This window comes from Sciurus carolinensis, chromosome 3, assembly GCF_902686445.1.
Source record: "Sciurus carolinensis chromosome 3, mSciCar1.2, whole genome shotgun sequence".
In the NCBI taxonomy this organism is placed as follows: Eukaryota; Metazoa; Chordata; class Mammalia; order Rodentia; family Sciuridae; genus Sciurus; species Sciurus carolinensis.
The window spans coordinates 22556244-22578536 of record NC_062215.1 but is presented as its reverse complement, the minus strand read 5'-3'; the positions used below and the strand labels follow the sequence as shown (position 1 = coordinate 22578536).

General features: G+C 37.6%; 1 protein-coding gene across 2 annotated transcripts in view; it reads right to left on the bottom strand.

Moving 5' to 3' along the window:
- Positions 1-22293, bottom strand: part of Ikzf3 (IKAROS family zinc finger 3) — an 83578-nt gene that overhangs the window by 22498 nt on the left and 38787 nt on the right. Inside the window, exons 1-4 of one of the 2 annotated variants that reach the window (XM_047546859.1) lie at positions 6844-6980; positions 5656-5916; positions 4505-4672; positions 2207-2323 (exon numbers count right to left, since the gene is read on the bottom strand). In XM_047546859.1, coding sequence (XP_047402815.1) covers positions 2207-2323; positions 4505-4672; positions 5656-5908 — 538 coding nt within the window. In that variant the 5' untranslated portion in view covers positions 5909-5916; positions 6844-6980. Of the gene's footprint in view, positions 1-2206; positions 2324-4504; positions 4673-5655; positions 5917-6843; positions 6981-22293 lie in introns of those variants that run through there. The other variant, XM_047546858.1, reaches the window with a different exon arrangement.

Genomic DNA, 22293 nt, shown 5'->3' with positions numbered 1-22293 from the left:
AATGAATAAACAGAATGTGGGTAAATCCATGAATGGAATAATTTTGTACCATAACAAAGGAATGAAGCACTAGTACCCACCACACCATGGATGAGCCTCAAAAATGTCACACTATGTGAAAGAAACCAGACCTAAAGGGGCACATATTGTATGATTCCATTTATATGACATGTTCAGAATAGGCAAATTCAGAGAAGTGGAAAGTAGATCATTGTTGCCAGAAGGGGTGGGAAGTGACTGCTAGTGAGTACAGGGTTTCTTTTGAGGATGATGAACTGTTCTGGAATTGGGCTGATAGTTGTACACCTTTGTAAATACACTGAAAGCTACTGAATTGTTTAATTTAAAAAGCTGAATTTTATGGTATGTGACCTGTACCTCAAATTAAAAAAAATAAACACAGCCAATCACAAAAGCAACTGAGGCTCTAGTGATTTTTAAGTTATTCACTGAATTTTGACAAGACTCAATTTTGTCACCTCTAAAATGAGGATTAGATGTTCTCTTTTGTCCTTCTAACTGTAAATACTATAGATTCAGTTTGGATTTCTTTTAACTTGAGAATTTCTCACAGTAAGTGCTTTGTCCATTGTCTGAAATATAGAAGTGCAAGTGATGATTGCCTACATTCTGTCCTTGGGCAAATACTGCCTAACATTAAGTATGTTGCTTAATCTGAGTTTCATTTTTTTTAAGGGAGTAAACACTTCTCTTCAGAAATAAGGAGGAAATCCAACTCCTTGATACAACCAAAGATGGCATCAGGATAAAAAGCAGAAGCAGTGCAAACCAACCAAATTCAGTTGGCCAGCTCCTTATAACATAAAACAGGCTTTATCTAAAATAAGAGTTTCCTCTCACTCTACAAGGGCAGTTTAAATACTCATGATTCCCACTCCATTGTTCCTGAGTTTTGCATTTATTTTTGTTATATTTTTGTAATCTTTCTGCTTTAGTTTGTTCAAATTATTTGTTCAAACTTATTTGTTCAGATTTGTTCAACAGCAACTACTGCTGTCAAACACCAAATCCCATGAGGATTTGTACCTTTCCTGAACAAGCAATTGGTTCACATAACCCAATAAAATATCTTTACCCCAAGTTGGAGAACCAGGCTAACAGTGAACTGGATGAGACAAGGACAGCTTCAGAAAACACACACACACATACACACACACACACACACACACACACACACACACACAAGTCTTCAGCTGTTTCAACCAAAGAATAAGAAGGAAATGCAACCACAACTGACATACAGAAAGACGTCTAGTGTTTCAACTAATGGCCAGTAAACATTTAACTCAAATCACTGAATAAAATAGGAAATCCCCAAATCCAAATATAAACATCATGATAAATCATATGAGCAGACAAGGATGTGACTTTTGGGCCCTATGCAAAGAAAATCCTTGCGGTTTTAACCAACTCTTAGCCACTCCCTAAGCTGCTCTACCATCAATTGTCATTTCAGTTAGTGACAACTCCATTCTTCAGTAACCTGTTAGGAAATCCTGTTAGGTCTACCTTTTAAATAAATAAATAAATATACATACACACTTCTCATCAATTCTATCACTAGGAAGACACAATTTTCTTGGTTTGAATTCTTGCAACTGTACTCTCCAATTTCTAATCTTGCCCCAAATACAATCTATTCTCAACGAGGAGTTACAGTGATCCTTTTCAAATGAGAAGTCCAATGATGTCACCTCTCTGGATTCAAAATCCTTTAGAGATTTCACTAATAGTAAAAGTCAAAGCCCTTAGAGTGGCCTATGAGGCCTGATTAGATTTGGCTTCCCATTTCCTCTCTGGCTTCATGTCACATTACTCATTCTGTGCAAGTCATATAGGACTATTTGCACTTCAAATTTGAGCCCCAGGGCCTTTGCACTGACCATTCCCAAGTTATCTACAGGGCTCATTTCTCATGCCTTTAAGCCTATTAAAATGTTATCTTGTTGAAGTCTTCCCTGACTTACTCTCCCCACTCATTCCTTAATTTTCTTCTATAGCACTTATTACCTTTCAACCTTCTAATACATAGTTTGCTTACTTTATTCATAATCTGTCTGTTTCCATCCAAAGACAAACTCCATGAGGGCAGAGTGTTTTTGTCATTTTATTTACTATCACATTCCACTACCTAAAAGGTCAGATGCTCACTAAATGTGTGCAGAGTGAGCATTGTGGAACTCACCAGTGTCACCCAGGTCAGAGCTCTGAAGAAATGTACGGCAGCGCTCCTTGTGCTCCTCGAGGGAACTTCTCTGCTTGTAACTTCTACCACAAAACTCACATTTGTAGGGTTTCTCCACTGCAAGGAGAGCACAAGGGCAATCAGTGACCCTCAGGAGTTTCAGGGGCTCCCTATAGATGGCATACTATGAAAGCTTCACTTTTAAATGAGAGTGCTAAACAAAGTCAGTGTATTGGGTACTTTGGAATCTATATTATTTCTTTTACATTCAGCAAGCCCTAATAAGGTTTTGGACTATGATTGATTCTATGTCAAAGTACTCTTCAAAAAGATCCTCTCCTGTCCCAGAAAAAAGGATCTGGATTTCATGACTACCATTTAGCATAGTGTTTGGCTCCACGTTAAATCGCATTCTTCTTGTTTAACCAAAATAGGGCCCTTCAATTCTTCAAGAAGTTTAGTGTGGTGTAAGAATGAAATAGGAAGGAATTCCTTATTTTGTGATGTCCATCTGGCTGTAAGTATAGAATGTGATAGCTTGTGGAAGTTAGCCATTTGACTAGAAACTCTAGATCATCATCATATTTGGATAAAGTTATCTCATCCTTGTCAAGTAGCTATAGCAAAGTCTGGGCTTAACCAATACAAACTGAGTCAATTAACTAAGGATAATTTTGACTAATAGAATTGAGAATGAATTATAAAAATAATCTCATTAAAATTTTTAAGATGAAGCAGAAGTTTCCTCAAAAGTTCACCTACATATAATTTAGGTAATCTTTATCCTTCCAACTCCCCCCAAATACTTTATTGCTTGACATATGTAAGTAATAACTCTAACTCTCTGTGCAAGCCTGGCTTTTCTGAATTGTCCATAAAATATGCCTGAAGAATTTGTCAGTTTTAGGAACTGAGAATTTAATTTTCTTTCCATTCCTGGTGTTGGGGCTTGAACTCAGGAGCTTATGTGTGTTAGGTAAGTGCTCTACCTCTGACTTACACCCTCGACCCTAAAATTTTGTTTTAGCTCCTCTTCCTCTGCTTAAAGCAGAAGTATTAGGATTTAAAGTGCTATAAGATCTTTATGAAATCCCAAACTAAAATAAAATGCAGATTTGCAAAAGCTAAAAACTTAAGCTTTTGCATAAATGGAGGACCTCTACAATCTGTCTTACAAATGTCTATTATTGTTTCTTACTTGGAAAAGGCAACAAAATTTTTTTTTTATTTTTTGGATGAACCTCACCCTTAATTCATTACTTTGAAAAATAAGCTGTATAAGAAAGAAACCCTCTCTGCCACCTATGATCTCTCATGAAGGGTTTTGTTGGGTTGACTTGTTTAATCCTAGTCTTCGAATTGTGACAAGTTTCAAGGTTGGGGCTGGGTTTTAGTCAAAGCAGTAGATGTGGATTGACATAAAAACAAACTTTTTTTTTCTATTAAAATTTTGTCAGATAACATCAAGAACATCAGGTCCCAAATTTGAAAATAAACCTTGTCTTATTTTTCTAAGAGGAAAATTCTGAAGGTTGAAAAAGATGTATTATTTTACCTGGTCAAAATAAGGAGTAAAAACATTTAAGAGAGTGATGGCCTTTTATGAATTCTTATTGCTATCCATCTTTTAGAAATTGGAAATAAGTAGGCTGAATAAGGGGGAAAGTTGGGTTTAAGAAACTTAGCCAAGAATGGCCAAAAATGACCCCTCAACAATGATTGACACCTGGTTTACAGGTTTTTTTTCCTTTAAATTTTTTTTTTATACTTTAAAAACTGTAGGGCTGGGGTTGTGACTCAGTGCTACAACACTTGCCTCACATGCATGGGGCACCAGATTCAATCCTTAGCGCCACATAAATAAATTTAAAAAATGTATTGTGTCCATCTATAACTACAAATTAAAAAAAAAACTGTACATCATTTGTCTAGTTTTCTGAAGGGAACATGAGTGAATATGTGTGTGTGTGTGTGTGTGTGTGAGGAAAATAATCTTTTAATAAAGTTTACCATAAGAAAATACTGATGGCTCTAAATTTCTCACAGAAATTAAGGCATTTTTCCAGGGCAGGTTCTTCCTGTCTGAATGTTGTTCTCCAGGGGTGTGAGGATGTTGAGGAGATCATCTCTACTAAGGCATACGGAGAGCAATTAATGCCTTAATGGAAGTGCAATTAGCCCTAGAGGTCTGCTGTTGTAACCCTTCAGAACTGGAATGACGGATTAAAGCCTCCACACTTAACTCTTTCTAGCTTCCACACAGTTACTAGACATGGAATGTTCATTTCTCTCACTTACCAGAATGTGTCCTAAGATGCCCTGTGAGCGCATCTCTTCTTTGGCATGCGTAGTTGCAGAGGTGACACTTAAAAGGTTTTTCCCCTGTGTGCAGTTTAATGTGGCGGAGGAGGTTACCTTTCTGAGTAAAAGATGCCCCACACTGATTACACTGGAACGGGCGTTCACCTTTAAAGGGGACAAAAAAAAAAAAATCTGCTCACCAGGCAAGTGGAAAAGCACATGCACAGATTAAATGCCTATGGCAAAAACTCATCTTCTAGACAGTTCTGTTCACACTGGAATCACTTGGGAGCTGCATTTCCAGACAAGCAAGATTACTTGTAAAATCTCCCCTCCAGAAAAGAAAAAGCACCCATCTAGGATGATTATTCTAGGTACTATCTTGTCTTGAATTAGAGCAAAGAAACAAGGGTAGCTTGTGGAGCTTCCTAGATGTAAATTTTTATATTACTTAGCAATCCTTTTAATATAATTTGTTTTGAAAAAAGACTCACAGACTCAAGCCCCAATAAGATGTTGGTGGTCAAAGAGGTTTCTCTTTTAGAGTATTCATATCAGATGTCAGATGAAATCTATTGGCTCAATGGGATTGTCAGTTGCAAGCTTTCCTATAGACTGTTTATTGTCTGAAGAAACGTTCTTTAAAACTAGTAATAAAAACTATGTCCTGGGCTGGGGTTGTGGCTCGGTGGTAGATCACTTGCCTAGCATATGTGGGGCACTGGGTTTGATCCTCAGTACCACATTAAATAAATAAATAAATAAAAACTATATCCTTTCATCTGCCATATTTGAACCCGAAACAGTAAGATCTGCTTTTATTAAAGTGCTAAGCAAAAAATATACAGAAGATGTCTAAGAAACAAATCACACAATTCAAGTCCTACTTACTAATGGAAGAAAAACCATTTGGCTGACCTCGAACATTGTGCAACACTGTGCTCTCTAAAGTCCCCCTCCCCCCTTTTTTTTAATTCAAGGATTTGAAATATATTTGCCAAATGCACAGTGAAGCAGGAGGGAGAGATACATCAAAAATTACAGCAAACACCAGTGGAACAATCCAAAGCCCTAAATCCTACCACTTCATTCCTTAAGTGGCTGTGTTAGGACAGTTTTCAGAAGAATGCAAAAAGGGGACTATTTACCAGTATGGCTCCGCTTATGAACCATTAAGACATTGAAGCTAATGCAGGACAATCCACACACATCGCAGTTCATCTTTCCACTGGTTGGCCTGCCACTATCATATGACACAACATGTCTTTCCAGCTTAATATTTTCATATTCATTATATTCTCTTGCATAATTGTAAGGAATTTCAGGCTCTTCTGCGTTTCCCAAGGGCTCTGGCTTTAAAACATTCTCATCTCTTTCACTGTATTCATCTTTCACTTTCATAGAATCGTCTGCAGGGAGAAAATGCAAGACATGAACAATGACTGCATTTGGAGCTGTGAAAGCATTTCAGAAAGCAGAGACCCACAAGTGACAATTAAATACCAAACAGAGCTAACATAACATTGTACATCTACAAATGCCATTAGGATGATCACTCATTGCAATTCAGAACCACATTCTTAGGAAAACACACATATTCACAAACACAAAAATAGATGACAATGTTTTTGCTATCCAGAAAATTAGAGATAATAGGTTTTAGCTACAACTGCTCTAAGGGACCACAAAATGAACATTTTAAGCAACCTGTCTCCAAAACTAGGGGAAAAGAAAAGCTCTCAGATCTAGTACCTTTTTTGGTGACTGTAGTTAAAAAGTCAAGGTGATGTGCTCTTAGGTTTCAAGGGGAAAATATTTTTATCCTTCAGACACATCCAATTTAGGCCACTAAGACTGAGAACTGAATATTTACCACTGTTTTTCAGCTTTTGAGCCATGCATCCCTTTCCATACATATCTACTGCTAAAACACATCTTATCTCCCTATCTCTCTTGAACTGATGAAGACAAAACACTAAGAGTAAAGAAAGCTGTCAGTGCTAGTGAAATAGTGTTGAGAAAGATAAAAGGAGAAGCAATTCTTAAATACAACCTAAGGAGTCACTTCCTTTGATGTAAGTATATGAGACTTAATTAAGCAAGGGAAGAGACACCTAGACCCAAGCAAGAAGGACTAGGCTCAAGAATTGGAGAGGAGAGGAGGATCTGGTTCCAGTGAGCTGGCTGACCAACTACCATCTTAAAAAGGGTTATCATACTCTTAAAGTGAAGAACATAAGAAACCAGCACCAACAAAACCTAAACATTTACCTGACAAGATAACACATGCTTGTAAGGAATTTTTCATGTATAAAGTATGCTATAGAAATACTTACTGTTTTAAACATGTCTCTTAGAAATTAGAAGTTGTACTTCCCTGTGAAGAATCACAAATCAATGGAATTTAAGGCTAAAAAGGAATTTAGAGATCATCTAAACTGATCCTCTTGTTTCTCAGATTAGGACATCTGGGGGCAGAGGTTTTCAGCAATCTGTCTGGGCTCACACAGGCAGATAGTAGCAGACATGTGATTGAAATACTAAACTTAATCCAGACCTATCAATTACTTGGATTTGACCTCACACACTAGATATAAAAGGTCTACGTGGTATCTTACCAACTATTCCACGCCCTCCCTTCACTGGGGTAGATGTTAAACTCAAACACTTTGAAAAAAAAAAAAAAAGATATTTTTGAAAAGTACATTCCTTCCAAAACACATCAGTAAGTGTTGCTCCTGTTGCCACACAGGAGGAAGTACAGCTGCAGCTGGGCCTGACTTGTTACCTTCTACCCAAGTTTCAATTTTCACTTCTATCAAGGTTACCTTTCATCTATATTAACTGTGTTTGCTTAATAGAGCAAGACAGGGCCTAACCACCAGCAGCAGAGCCCTGGCTGCAGGCTTGTTTCACTGCTCACCACAGTCCACGGTTCACAGCTCTCCCTCTTTGGCAGAGATGCAAGGCTGCAGGATAAGTGGGCCATGTTCCACATTTGCCTGTCCCATGATCTGGGTTACATTTGAACTGACACCTATGTCCTACTGGGAAAGAGGTTCATTTTCTTCTTTCTCTGGACGGGTCTTGCCTGCTTTCAGATGGAGTATGTTTCCTTAAGTGGTTTTGTTTTTAAAAAATTTTTTTTTAAAAAGAAGGATGCACCTGAGACTTGTACCCTCCTTTCTTCCTCCATCACTCCAGCTGTGGGTGATATCCCACCAAAGCTTGAGTGCTCTTCAGTTTATATGTAGGCGTTTAAAAGAACCTCAACGGAAAACTTCAGCTACTAAAAACCAAAAACAGCAGAGTGAAAGGACCAGCAGAGAAGGATCCTTTTCATCTTGGTTAGAAAATGTGACTATGACCACACTCAGGCCACCCATGGTCAGTGAACATTAAAAAATAGATCAAGGGGTGATCTTTCTGAGAACAGAACAGAAAGGAGCTGCTCCTTTTCTCAGGGTTTTGGTCAGTCTGACGTAGAACTCAATACTACTCCAACTTGGTTCAAGGTCAGATCTTAGCTTTATGTCCTTTCGGACTTAGCTGTAGAGCAAGGAAGACAGTATTTGAGACCAGGACCATAGGGAAAGCATGAGTCACATGGTCAAGACATTAGGGAAATCCTTTGGAGTACTGGACCAAAAAAGTTCCTGGTATAGTTGCTCCTTGACCAGTTTTATATAAATGACCTGCCTGACCTCTCTGCAGGTGAAGGTAAACAGTTGCATGTTAGAACAAATGAGAATCTAAGGTATGCACAGGATTTCTGAGAGATTACTGGGCTTAGCACTCAGCCTCCAAATATATCCACTGAAACATCCAGGAAAGACACAAGACTGCTCTAATAAAGAGAGTCACTCCATTCCCTGGGAGGAAGACTTGTTGAGTAAAGGAAAGAAGGGAACTCTACCGAGTTTTCCTAGAAAATGCTGATGAACATGTCTCAAGTCAAACTTGTTATCTTCGACTCCAAACTTCCTTCTGATTTGTGACTGACTTATTTTTACAAATGGCATCTCCCTTCTTTTCATCTCCAAGTCCTCAAACTATGGAATCCTTTCCCTTTCCCTCTATATCAAGTCACTCTTGAAGATCTGTCAACTCTATGTCCTCAGGCTCTCTAGGTGCCACCTCCTCTTTTCATTCTGTTTGCAATTTAGTTTAGCCTCCCATCACATCATGCCCAAACTTGTCCTCTCTCAACACATTCCTTTCTTTTAAAAAAAAATATATATATATGGATATATATATATATATCTATATATATATATATATACACATTTTTAGTTGTAGATGGACACAATACCTTTATTTATTTATTTTTATGTGGTGCTCAGGATCGAACCCAGTGCCTCACGCATGCTAGGCAAGTGCTATACCACTGAGCCTCAACCCCAGCCTTCGACATTCCTTTCTAGTCAGATTTACTACAAGGTTATTTATGCTTACTGCCTCTGTGGCCTCAAAACTGACAATATCCCCTGTAATCTGGCTTCTACCACCATAATTCGCTGAATCTGCTTCCCTAAAGATCACCAATAGGGCTGGGGAGATAGCTCAGTTGGTAGAGTGCTTGCCTTGCAAGCACAAGGCCCTGGGTTTGATCCCCAGCACCGCAAAAAAAAAAAAAAAAAAAAAGATCACCGATAATCTCCTGATTTTTAAATCCAGTGCTTTTTTCAATGACATTCCTACTGACTTCTTGGTAGTCCTTGACACCACTGGCCACCATTTCTTGTTCTTCTATATTCCAATTTCTTCAATGAAATCATACCTCCCTTTGCTTCCTGATTGCTTCTTTTTACCTCATTTTCCTCCCTCTGCCTCCTACCTACTTCCTTAATCTTCTGTTTTCTTCCCTCCTGTGCTAATTTCATCAATTCATAAAGCTCCAATTAGAAACTTTAAAAAAATTGTTTTAGTTGTATATGGACACAATGCCTTTATTTATGTTTATGTGGTGCTGAGGATTAAACCCACTGCCTCATATGTGCCAGGTGAGCACTCTACCACTCAGCCCCAATCCCAGCCCTCCAACTAGCATCTTAAATAATTAGTTCCCAAATATATATCTCTGGGTGTAAATGCTCCCCATCTTCAGTCCTCTATTTCCACATTCTTCCAAAGTTATCTTCCCATTTTTTCAGGCTACAATCTTTAGAGTCATCCTTCCTTTTTTCTTGTTTTTTCCCCACTTTCAGTCACTCATTGGTTTTCTCTTTGTACCCAATGTCCAATTTGTGCCCCATTCACTGTTCCCCGTGCTATAATAATAATTCTCAGACTCTATTGACTTTCCTGCAACCCATGATCTCCACATTGCTCTCCTTTTTCCTTTCTAGTTCACCTCGTATATTACCACAAATATACGAGGTTCCCCTTCCTAAAACTATAGCTCTGGTCATATTCTACCCTGTCAAAATTTAACATATTTTAACCAAACTAAACAACCTGTAAGTATTCTTCATTTTGTTTATATTATTTTCACTCCCTAACATTGCCACAGGTCCAAGTCCCACACATCTTCTAAGGCCAAACTCTCCCTTCTAAGTATGTCTTCTCCAATCCTCTCACCTGACAAATAACAGGTTTCTTCCTCCTCTAAGTTACTTATATAACCACCTCATCTCTCCTATTGACATGTAAACTTCCTAAGGGCAGAAGCTATATAGGGCATGTATGTGTACCTCAGTTTTCCCTATGACATTGCTTAACCTGTACCTATTAAAAGCAAAGGTTGCCTGGTGTGGTGGTATGGTAGTCCCAGTTACTTGGGAGGTTGAACCTGGAGGATCACTTGAGCCTAGGAGTTTGAGGTCAGCCTGGGCAACATAGTGAGACCCCAACTCAAAACAAACAAATAAATAAACAAAATAGCAGACGTTATATAGTTTTAAAACAGAAAATTTGGGGCGTCTATCATAGATCTATAAATCTGGGTGAGGTAACTGGAAATGTGTATTTTATATATATATTTTTGGTTGTAGGTGGACACAATACCTTTATTTTTATGTGGTGCTGAGGATTGAACCCAGGGCCTCACATGTGCCAGGTGAACACTCTACTACTGAGCCACAACTCCAGCTCTGGAAGCATGCATTTAAAAACACATTTTCCAGGTAAACCTGTGTACAAAGAAGTTTGAGTACTGTTGTTCTGGAGTTTGACCCAGTGCCCTATAGACATCTAATAAATTCTTGGTACCTAAATATATCATTACATTAGCCTCCTAACTGGCCTACAGAGTATGCGACCTCTGTTAAACTGTATCCTATTGCCAGATTAATCATCCTGTGGCAAAGAAACCCGTCTTAGAAATTTTCAATGATTTCAACTTGTTTACAAAATAAAGTCCAAACTCCTTATCAAGACTTGTCCAGAACCTGATCCTCTCCTTTCTCAGCCTTCTGGAATCACCTTTCTCTTTACACTTGAACCTTGCTACTTAGAAATTCTTGGATTCAGCATCCCTTGGGAGGTTGTTAGAAATGCAGATGCTCAGTCCAGACCTACTAGATCAGAATTTGCAGTTTAACAAGATCCTTAAGGGTTCTTTTTTATAGTTTGAGAAGGACAACAGCAATCTAATTAATCATGGTACCAAGACCGTTCTCCAGCCCTTCCCACACCTCAGATGTCCTTCCTCCACACCACTGATCGATTCACACTCCCAGATACAGCTTTAAAGCCACTTCCTCTGTGCAATCTTCCTTGATACCCTTGACCAGAAGAAAAATCTTTTTTGTTTCATACACCTGTTTCATTCAGCTTTAAATTAAGCATGATACGATTAACCTCTACACATCTATCTTTGTATAGTAGGTATGTTCATAACATGTTACATGTAAACCCAATAACATTGTCCCCTGATTAACATTGCATGCTCAGAGATGTTTATCATCATTTTTCACTGATTTTCAGTAGTCAGGGACTGGCAGCTCCTGAACTATTTAATAAAGACAGAAAATCATAAAGATCTGGCAATGAATACTCAATGTATACTTAAGTCTTTCATAAAGTGAATGGACCTTTTGTAATGTGAATAATCCCCCATTTTGTTTTTGCAAATTCTAATCTTATTATTATATGTATCAGGTTTCTTAGACATACGATTGAAATTGACACTTTAAAAAGACCTTCAAGAATCTTCAAAGACACTAGCAAAATTTTATTTCTTAAATCAGGTGGTGATTCCATGGATGCCTATTTTGTTATTATTCTATAAACTGTACATGCAATTATATGTGTCTTTTTGTATATGATCTATTTCATAATAAAAATGTTAAAGGCTTTCTAAGTAAATTTTTTATAATTGAACTTGTGGGGAAAAGAACATAGCAAACCACAAATTGCTGATAAAGGTAATTGCTATACAGTCCCAGAGGAGGGAAAAGATGTCTAAATTGAATCTAACCCATAGGAAATTAGATTAAGCTAAACTTCTTTCTAAAGGAGCTGCTCTGGGGTACAATCGTTCCCATCTTTGCCTATGTTCAGGAGGCCTCTTAGGAAGATGACACACACTAACACACACACACCCCCCAGAGAGAATTTTGTAGGCTGAAGAGAACAAAGGTCTGGCTCGCGGGGGCTGATGCACATGGTTTCATTTCCTGGGGTGATGGTTATCACATGAAAGGCTTGCACTCCAGAGTAGACATTTTTGGTTTCACCTGAGACACTGCAAAAACAATGGGTCCTGGAAAGGATCCAACATCTAAATCCTTCAGGGGCAATAGCAGTCTCAGCCAACTGTGCCTCAGTTTGTTTTTACAGGCACATAAAATGCTCGGTTGGAGAGAAGAACCTATCAAAGTCACAAACAGAACAGGCAACTTGGGTGCCTTGGAAAGCATGTTGTTACCAGGAACTTCCTCACGTTAAAAAGGAGGTTCTAAATTTCCATCCTAAACTACAGTATCTTGGAATCTGACTCTGAGAAGGACTGAGTTCAAAGTAATAGTCTCAAGTTTGTCAGTGACACTGCAAGGAGGCACAGAACAAGTCAGAGGCTGTCAGTGAAGACACAAAAGGGTGATGTTGTTTAAGTGTTTTACAAGGATCGGGGGTCATAACCATGAAATCCTCAGCACATGCAAAAGTCAACTGGATAACAAAGAAGCTTAATCATCTTAATGTGGCATTTTAATGATGCCACTGATTTGCTATGCCAATTCAGAGATAATGAGGCCCTAATGCTACAGATGTTCAGCTAGGCTAAAAGAAAGGGGGGTGGGCTTTTCGAGCATGCCATTTTCTAACTATCCAATTAAACAAATTGTGAAAGCATCTAAATAGTTTACCAGGTTTTGACAGCTGTTAATAGGATTTAGAAGCTTGAAGCACTAAAGAGCAAAATGGGAGATATATGTATTGTAGGTATTTAGCCTACAGAGTTTGTTGCTATCACCCAATCCAGCACAAACAGATGAACTACAACAGATTCCCTTATAAAATTAATATCTGTACTTCTTTCCCACAATGGCCTCTTTGTATTAGAAATGGGAACACTGAAATCAGGGGTCATTTTCATTTGCTAATTCACACTTTTATGGCTAAAATAATGAGAGACAAAAACCTGCAGTATTTTTGGAGGCTACCAGGGATCGAACTCAGGAGCACTCGACCACTGAGTCACATCCCCTGCCCTATTTTGTATTTTATTTAGAGACAGGGTCTCACTGAGTTGCTTAGCACCTCACTTTTGCTAAGACTGGTTTTGAACTTACCATCCTCCTGCCTCGGTCTCCTGAGTCGCTGGGATTACAGGCATGCATGCGGCCACAAACTAAACTTTTGATTATAGATTTACAGGATACATTATGCTTTATTCTTTCTCTTCTCTAAAGCTTAAAATGATGGACAGTTACTAACTTTAAAAAAATGTGTCTTTTAAAATTAGGACAAACTGGAAAAGGCGATTCAGACTAACAAGAGATATTAATATCTCAATAGCAAAGAAATCATAGATTTGAGTAATATTTGGCTGGTTTAAGTTCTCATTGAAACATGTTCTCATCAAACTTTTAAATTTCCCCCTATAGAATCTATACTGGTAATCAGTAAATCATGTCACTTCAAATGCAAGAGCATTAGCATAAAAACATGAAAAAAGTTTCAGTTGCAGAGGAGTCCCCTCAATTTTACTGACACTAATCTTTGTCTTATTATCTGATTATCAAATAGGTCATTCATTGGCATAATATAAATAATTTTGTTCAATAAGCAATTCTTTGCTTCCCTATTAGAACAAAAGGAGATTCACCACTTGTAACAACAGAAATATACTGCTCATTGGCAATAGGTGAGGTTCCTGTTGCTCAGTTGGGCTACACTCCTTAAATGTCATGGGAACAGGTGCAATTCTTTAACTAAAACTGTTGGAAGAACTGGAGAACATGATGTATGAAAGTTCTTTCCAAACCATAAAGCAGTCTACAAATATAAAGCTCATGTTGTCAATTACAGAAATTTCCTTTTTCTACTACTTTACTATGAATTATATGATTTTATGTTTATATTTCTGAAAAAAGCTACTATTCATCAAAAATAGTGGATGAAATACACTTAAAGAGGTTGAGGTTTCAGATGTTGCCTAAACAGTAAAGATAGACTAAAGTATGCACCTGGTAGAAATCTCATTCATAAATTCAGAAGAAAAAAACTTCCTTTGCATTTAAAATTCTCTTACATTAACTATTGACTCTATCTTTTAAAAATTAATTTAAAAATTAAAGCATTTTAAAATATAATTCTTAGAAAAATTGAAAAATTGTCATCCACTACAATTAAATTGACTAAAAGCATTCTGACTGTCACCATATCAAACTCAGGACCACAAGTAAAGGGAAGGAATGAAAATGTGTTCCATATTCAGAGCCTAAGAAGGTCTTGGTATATCTAGTGTGTGTTATGTGATACCTAACATGCATATTCCCCATAATTAAATCTAGAAGTATCTTTAATCCATGGGTTTTTAATGGTATTTGTGTCCCCAGAACCTATCCGAGGGATTAGTTACTTTAGGAATTGAATGAACTAATGAATGAACTTTTTGGACAACCTGAACCAACTTACTGATAATAACCAGGCCAGGAAAGGAAGAAGTAGCAAATGAATGAGGACAATACAGCCCCTATTGGTCTACAACAATCTGAAGCTCATATGTAGCATGTAGATTTTCTCCTTGAGAATACATCAGAAGAGGCCCAAGCCCCATGGTGATGACCAGTTTTCCAGCTGAAGTCTTTGCTCTCTGTGGCCTGTCTCCTGCCCCTCCTACTCCATCCCTTTGCAACAATATGCCCTGTTTCTTGATCCTCTTCCCTTAGCTCCATTCTTCACTGGTTCCTTCCTCATTTATTTATTTCCTCTATTTACTCCTCTGTCTCCTAGATGTGAATGATCTCCAGGGGTCTGTTTCTTGAAACTTTTGCCTCTTCACTTTTCTGATCCATGTTTTATTGCTGATGATTCCCAAATCTGTATTTCCAAAAGATCTTCCTTCTAAGCCCCAGGCGTATACTTCCAATCACTTCCTGGATTTCCTACACTTGGTTCACACTCCAATAAGTTGCAAACTAGTCCATTATTTTTCTTCTTCCTTTCCAAACTACTCCTTCTACAACATGCCCATTTCCCATCCACACAGTGCTATTCAATGTCAGTGTCTGTATTTTGTTCTGCTTGTATCCTCAACATTTAATACTGTGCTTGGTATAAAGCTCAGTGACTGCTTACCAAGTAGAAGGAAGAAAGGGAAAAAAATGAGAAGGAAGGAAGGAAGCAATGAACAATGACTTTGTTCTTTGCCTCAAGTACAAACTTAGGGTTGACGGTATTTTTAAAAATCACACAGATTGCAATTTTGCCTAAAGCTAGCCATTAGCTCAGAGTAGAGGGAAACAGTAAATTGTATTTCTAACTAAAGGTATACCAGTCAGACCCAAAAAGTATAAAAAGTTCTTAAAGGAGAGGGAAATGAGTATAACGATTAAAAATTAGAAGATTCTTGTTCTTTTTAATGTTAAATTAAGTTAAAATAAAGTATACCAAAAATAATATAAAAATTACCATCTGTAATGAATTATTTGGACTTCTGGTCCTCTCTGCTTCCTCCTCTCCACTGGTTTTCAAATAATGGGATTAGAGCACCAAGAAATATTGGAGAGACTCAATACTGTCTTCTCCTAGGTGAATGTATAACATTAAGAGCACACAAGGGAATAAGCTATCTTGTCACTGGAACATGTTCATCCCTGGGGGTGAAGACAGCAACTGCTTAACAGCTGCCCAGTTACACACTTAAAGGCTGCAAGCAAAACTGCATCCTAGATCAACCAGAAACTGTGGAGGAAATATTGTCTAGCAAAATAAAACTAGAATGGAATCTAGCCAAGAAACTGGAAAACATGTCCCTTCTATTTCAAATGGCAATTCCAAATGATCACAGATAGGTTTCTACTAATCATTCAAATAATGGAGTAGGTACTGATAATCAGGGAAGGGACAATATGGAATTTAACTCTTTTTTTTCCTACTGTAAATACATTTGAATGCTTTGCAGTAACTAGCTAGGTGACCTGAACAAGTCACTTGACTTCTATGAATTTCCTCATTTGTGCAAAGATAATATCTGTATCTCACAGGGTTTGTCACATAATGAAATTAAGCAAAATAATGTATGTAAAGGTACTGGCATAGTAGCTGACACATAATGTTTATGACCTTGACTTAGTCAAGGTCTAAGATTTCTTAGATATGACACCAAAAGCATGATTTTTCTTACAAATCAATAATAAGATAAATAACCCAATTAAAAACACAAAATATTTGAACTGACATTTCACCAAAGAAATTATACATCTGGACAATAGGTCAATGAAAAGATACTTGACATCATCAGTCATTAGAGAAATGCAAATTAAAACCACAATGAGATATCACTTCACACCCACTAGAATTTTGGTTATTACCAAAAAGACACACAATGAGTATTGGCAAGGATGTGGAGAAAATGGTACCCTCATATGTTGCTGGGGTGATATAAAATGGTGCAGCCATTTGGAAAACAGTTTGGCAAGTAGTAGGCAGTCTTCTAAATGGTTTACAGTGATCTCTGCTTCCTCGTATCCATACCCTGGTATAATCTTCCCTTGAGTTTGGGCTGGACCTAGGTGTTTGCTTCTGATGGCAAAAAGTGATGGGAGGTACCACTTCTGCGATTAGGCTATAAAAGACTGTGAGTTGGATCTTGTTCATAAATCTCCCTCTCCTTGTGTGCTTATCTGAGAATTAAGCTGGACAGCCTTCATGGCAAAAATGGGAGGAAATGCTTGGCCAACCTCCAGCACAGAAACGAGTCTCACAACCCTCAGGACTGAATCCTGGCAATGATCATGAGTGAGTTTGGAGCTGATCCTTCCCTAGTCAAGTCCTTGTATGAGCCCACAGTTAAGGTCAGTCCCTTAACTGCAGACTTGGGAGGGACTATGAAGCAGGGGACCAGATACAATGTGCCTGTATTCCTCAGATAATACACTTATATTGTTTTAAGCTGCTAAGGAGGGGCTACGGTTGTGGCTCAGTGGTACAGCACTTGCCTAGCATGTGTGAGGCACTGGGTTTGATTCTCAGCACCACATATAAGTAAATTAATAAAATAAAGGTCTATCAACATCTAAAAATATTTTTTAAAATAAGCTACTAAGAACTGGAGTAATTTCTTATACACCAATTGATAACTAATACAGGCAGTTTCTTATAAAATTAAACAAATTTACTGTACAACCCTGAAATTCCTCTCTGAGGTATCTACTCAAAAAAATTAAGAAAAAGAAAACATATGTTCATACACAGACTCGTATATAAATAATCACCACAGCATTATTCATAAAAGTAGAAAAAGCATCTTCTTCTACAAGAATAAATGGTTAAAAATAGAAGAAGCATCTCCTTCTTTGCAGTGGGAAAGGAGGCAAAAAAAAAAAAAACCCAATTATAAAATAGTTGGACTGACAGGACATCTCTTGTACTTAGTTATTTAATTATCAATTTCAGACATACCTAACTACTAATTTTTGCTTTTTCTAAATTGTGCATACACATAAGGATACAAATTTTCAAACCGTAGGTTACTTGTTTTGCCATATTTTATGCTTTATTGAGTATACTGTCTCAATTTTTATTCTGTTATTAACAATCAACTTTGCTGGGCTATAATTATTGATTAGTAAATGGCTGCATCCGTAACTTGCAAGTCAACAGTGGTATAAATGTACATGAGGAAGTCCTCTGCAGGTTCATTCAAGGATGTGAAAGCTTACTTTTCTCATAAATCAAAGGAAGAAAATAAAGAATTATCTTTTCAATATGGTCTCAGAGAAAGAACTAGCACAACTTGAAGGACGAGAAAATCAAGCTGATGGTGAGTAAGGGATAGGTCATATAAAAATGCCAGAGATGGCTTTGGGTTACAAGCAATAAAGGAGGTAATAAAAGACCATTAAGTTGTTTCCAAATTTGGGTGGGTAGGAAGTATGGTTACAAGTCTGGACTGACTTAAATTCATCAAAAGCCTTTCATATTTTCTGTAGGGCTGCTCTGAATTTACTCAAGGGGTAACAAAGGAAAACAAAAGGCATATCTGGGATTTCTGTTTCTGTAGACGCAGGTGCAGAAAGCCTGATTCTAACAAATCTTGTCAATGTCTTTAATGCCACCAGACTGATGAATATAGTGAAATATCTGTCACAATTCCATTTTTACTTTTTCAGTTGACATAATTAACAAATCTATTAAGGGTAAGGTCACAAATTATTTTTAATTATTAAACCATGGGTCTCCATATGTTACTGTTTAGACAGCATCACCCACTGCAGAATACAGTCTTTAAGATTGTCATTCCTGCAACCTCAAATCTAGATCCAACTGCAGTCAGTTAAAGCAGATTTCAACCAGGCGGCTAAATGAGAAAACATCTGGACCTACCAGTCAAACTGAGAAAGGTCACATGTTAAATCCAGATAATCTTGTTTATTGGTGTTTGAAGGTTATACACCAAGGGCTGGATTACCAGGGTCCTCCTTTAGGCCTGGCTTTGACATCTTCATTCATCTGCTGTGTGTGTGTGACACTTTTAAAACCCAAAGTCTTAAAACTACTGTATTGTTAGTCACTTCCAAATATAATTTTCCTAACTGTGAGCCCAAATATTCTGTCAACCAATTGTTGGACTTCTGATTAAATGCGGGATGAAACCACATAATAGAACTCTCAAGGGCACACATCTATTCTTTTAAAAACTGTTTTCAGAGACTTGGGATGCAGCTCAGTGGTAGAGCACTTGCCTAGCAAACCTGAGGCCCTGGGTTCAATAACCAGCACTAAAATTTAAAAACAAAACCCAACCAAACAACAACAAAAAATCCTGTTTCAAATTTCCATCTAGCATTTTTCTATGGATGAAGGCACCTGTAACTTTCCCCATCCAAATTAAGAAAAAAGAGCCTGGCACAGTAGTGCATGCCTATAATATCAGCTACTTAGGAGGCTGAAGTAGGTGGATTCCAAGTTATAGGCCAGCATGGGCAAACTTAGTGAGACCTACCTCAAAACAAAAAGGTTTGGGATATGGCTCAGCACTACAGCACTTGCTTAGCATGTGTGAGGCTCTGGGTTGATCCCTAATACCACTAAAAAATGAATAAAATTTAAAGAATTAAAAGATTGCCCTAGGACAGCTTTCAGGATGATGATAAAGAAAGGGGAGTGGGTCTATCTTATTTTTTTTATAATTAGTATATATTATTCTATAAACATACAAAACTAAACCAAAATTGTTTACGTTGGAAGCAGTTCCACAGGCCAATAAACACAAAACCATCATGAAGAGTGAAGTCAAGAGCCTTGAGACCTTATATGCTTTGGTTAGATCTTTTAATCTCTTCTGGTTTGTAGACTTCTGGGAAAACTATGTTCTTGGACCAGAAAAATGTGCACATGCTTACAAACAAAATTTCATATACTATCAGAGAGATTTCTCAAACCCCTGAGATAGAAGGTTGAGAATCATTGCCCTAGGCCTTTAAATAAGCTCTGGCTTAAACTGAAGTTACCTCTAGGCTATTCTTTGTGTACTATATGATGATAATTGGCATTCAAACCTTTTGCTTAAGTATCCTCAAAAAAATTTTGAAGTTTCGTATTTCTCCCTTATATAGAAAGGACGTTAAGAAGATATTAAGGTGACATTTCCATTTTTCATCATAAGTTTACTCTTAAAAATAGTTGTTTATTGTAAATAATGATGGTTGAAACTATTACTGCACACCTTCGGATATACCTGATGAAACATAATGACTGCAATTTGTTTTACCCCATCATAAATTAACAAATACATAAATCAGCTTTTTTAAAACTAATCAATCTTCTCCTTCAACTTCTATTTCTAGTTCACTTTACCCAGAGTCTTATCCCAGTACGCTACTCTTACATTCTCAGATCTTCTGTTGCTCAGCCAATTATGTTTCTCCAACATTAAAAAGAGAGAGAGAAAGGTTATTTTTGTTACCAAGAAGTACAATGTGTCAAAAAATTCCTTCCAGATCAAATTTTTAGCGCCAACTGATTAAAACAATTTTGGTATATTATAATTCTTGATCAATTATCATCAAATATAAAAAGTAAAGTTTTGGGGGAATGTAACTCTTCCCTTTTTTTTTTTTTTTCCTTTTTTGCAGTGCTGGGGATCGAACTCAGGACCTTGTTCTTACAAGGCAAGCACTCTACTGACTGAGCTATCTCCCCAGCCCCTGGAATGTAACTCTTAATGAGAAGGATAAAGGGAAAATAATTTGCAAAAGTTTGATTAAAGAAATTATTGAGCTGACCCTTTGTTTGGCATCCTGAAAGTACTTGTACCTTAGAGATAGGTGAGGGATATGCCTTTCTTTAATGAAATAGAAAAGGATCATTGCAAAAGAGGAGATAGGAAAAAATGGCAGCAGCTTCTAGGGCAGATCAGTTTTAGGAAAAGAACATATGCAGTTGAGAACCTGGAATTTAATTCTCTTAAAACCATCCACATCCATTTAATCCTTGGAAAACCTTCCCAGTGTGTAAAGAACACAGTTAAAAAAAGAAAAGATTCCATTACTGAAATGTAGTTACATGCTCTCCTTCACTTTGATTAATTGACAATTGTTTAGTGAGTACTTGTGGACAAGGCAGGGAATGAATGGACAAAGGGATGGTTGGATGGGAAGGCAGAAAGAAAAAGAGATAAAACATTTACTATCTGCCCAGAACTTTGGCACAGAAGAAGAATATGACTAAGAAATATTGTCCTTGTCATGTCTTTGAGATACAATAAAGTACAATCAGACCCTGTCACAACACAAATGTACAAATTTGGTTATAACAAGATTGGTGACTGCCTCCAGTTATCCACCTGATTCCCTTCTCAGGTAAGAGGAAGCTAAAGTTCTCATACTGTGGGAGTGGGCAGGAAGTAACAGCTTCATGATCCTTTGGAATTTTTAAAGTTTAATGCATGTCAACTGTGTCCAGTCTACACTTCAACAGTTGTTGTTTTTGCTTTTTCTAACAACATATGTTCAAAATGACTATATTTCATTAACTTTACAATAATATGACCCCCATATTTTATAAGATAAAATTTCTGGATCCTAGCTACTATATTATAGGGAGATCAGGGAGATCTCAGGTACTCTTGTCATCCCGAACACTATTCTTCATGCTGATTACCCTAGCCCAACAAAAGTCCCTTCTGGGTTTACAAATTACTAGGAAAAACAAACAAATAAACTTGTGAGCCAGGGCAGGTTTTTGTTCAGTCCTCAGGTCAGTGGTGTGCTGGTAAATGCTTAACACCAACACAGTGAGGCGGGGAAGGATTTTGCTGATTTCAGTTGTAAAAAAAAGTCCACCATAGCCAATTTCAAGCTATCAGTGTCAAGCTGGCCAGCTCACAAAATTCCTGAAAATATATAAATTTGTTTATTTATTTATTTATATCAGGGATTAAACTCAGGGGCACTTAACCACTGAGCCACATTCCTAGACCTTTTTAAATATTTTATTTAGAAACACAGTCTTGCTGAGTTGCTCAGAGCCTCACTAAGTTGCTGAGGCTGGTTTTGAACACCCACTACTCCTGCCTCAGCCTCCCGAGTTGCTGGGATTACAGACATGCACCATCAAGCCCAGTAAATTCCTGAAAATTTAACAAGTGACTGTGAATTGACTCTGGCACACCACAGGAACTATTCTTTTCCCTCTGCAGGGTGACTTCATGTGGCTTTCAAACTGCACCAGGGTCCATGATGGCCCAGTCATCATGGCTGATGCCAAACCTTGTGTGAGCCCAGAACCCACTTGGCAAGAGCAGCTGCTGTGAGAGTCAGCATGCTCCTCTGGGTGTTTCATGTGCCTGTTAGCCCTACTGGAAAGAAGCGCCAAACAGTTCCACGGAAGAAGAAAAGTGCAAAGGGGAAACTTCCAAAGAATCCACGAAGGACAGTGGGAAGACCCATTTTCCTTTAATTATTTCAATCATCCATTTTTCTTTTACAGACACCAAATGTATGTCTACACATTCCTCTTAGTTCGCTGTGCTACACAGCCTGGTTTTTTAAAATAAATATATCCAGAGATGTTCTTTGTTAAAAAGTTTCAAGGAGACACATCTTGGTTTTATCACCAGCAAAACTGCTATGTGACATAGTGGAAGCTGTAACACTCTGCCCAGTGTGAACACA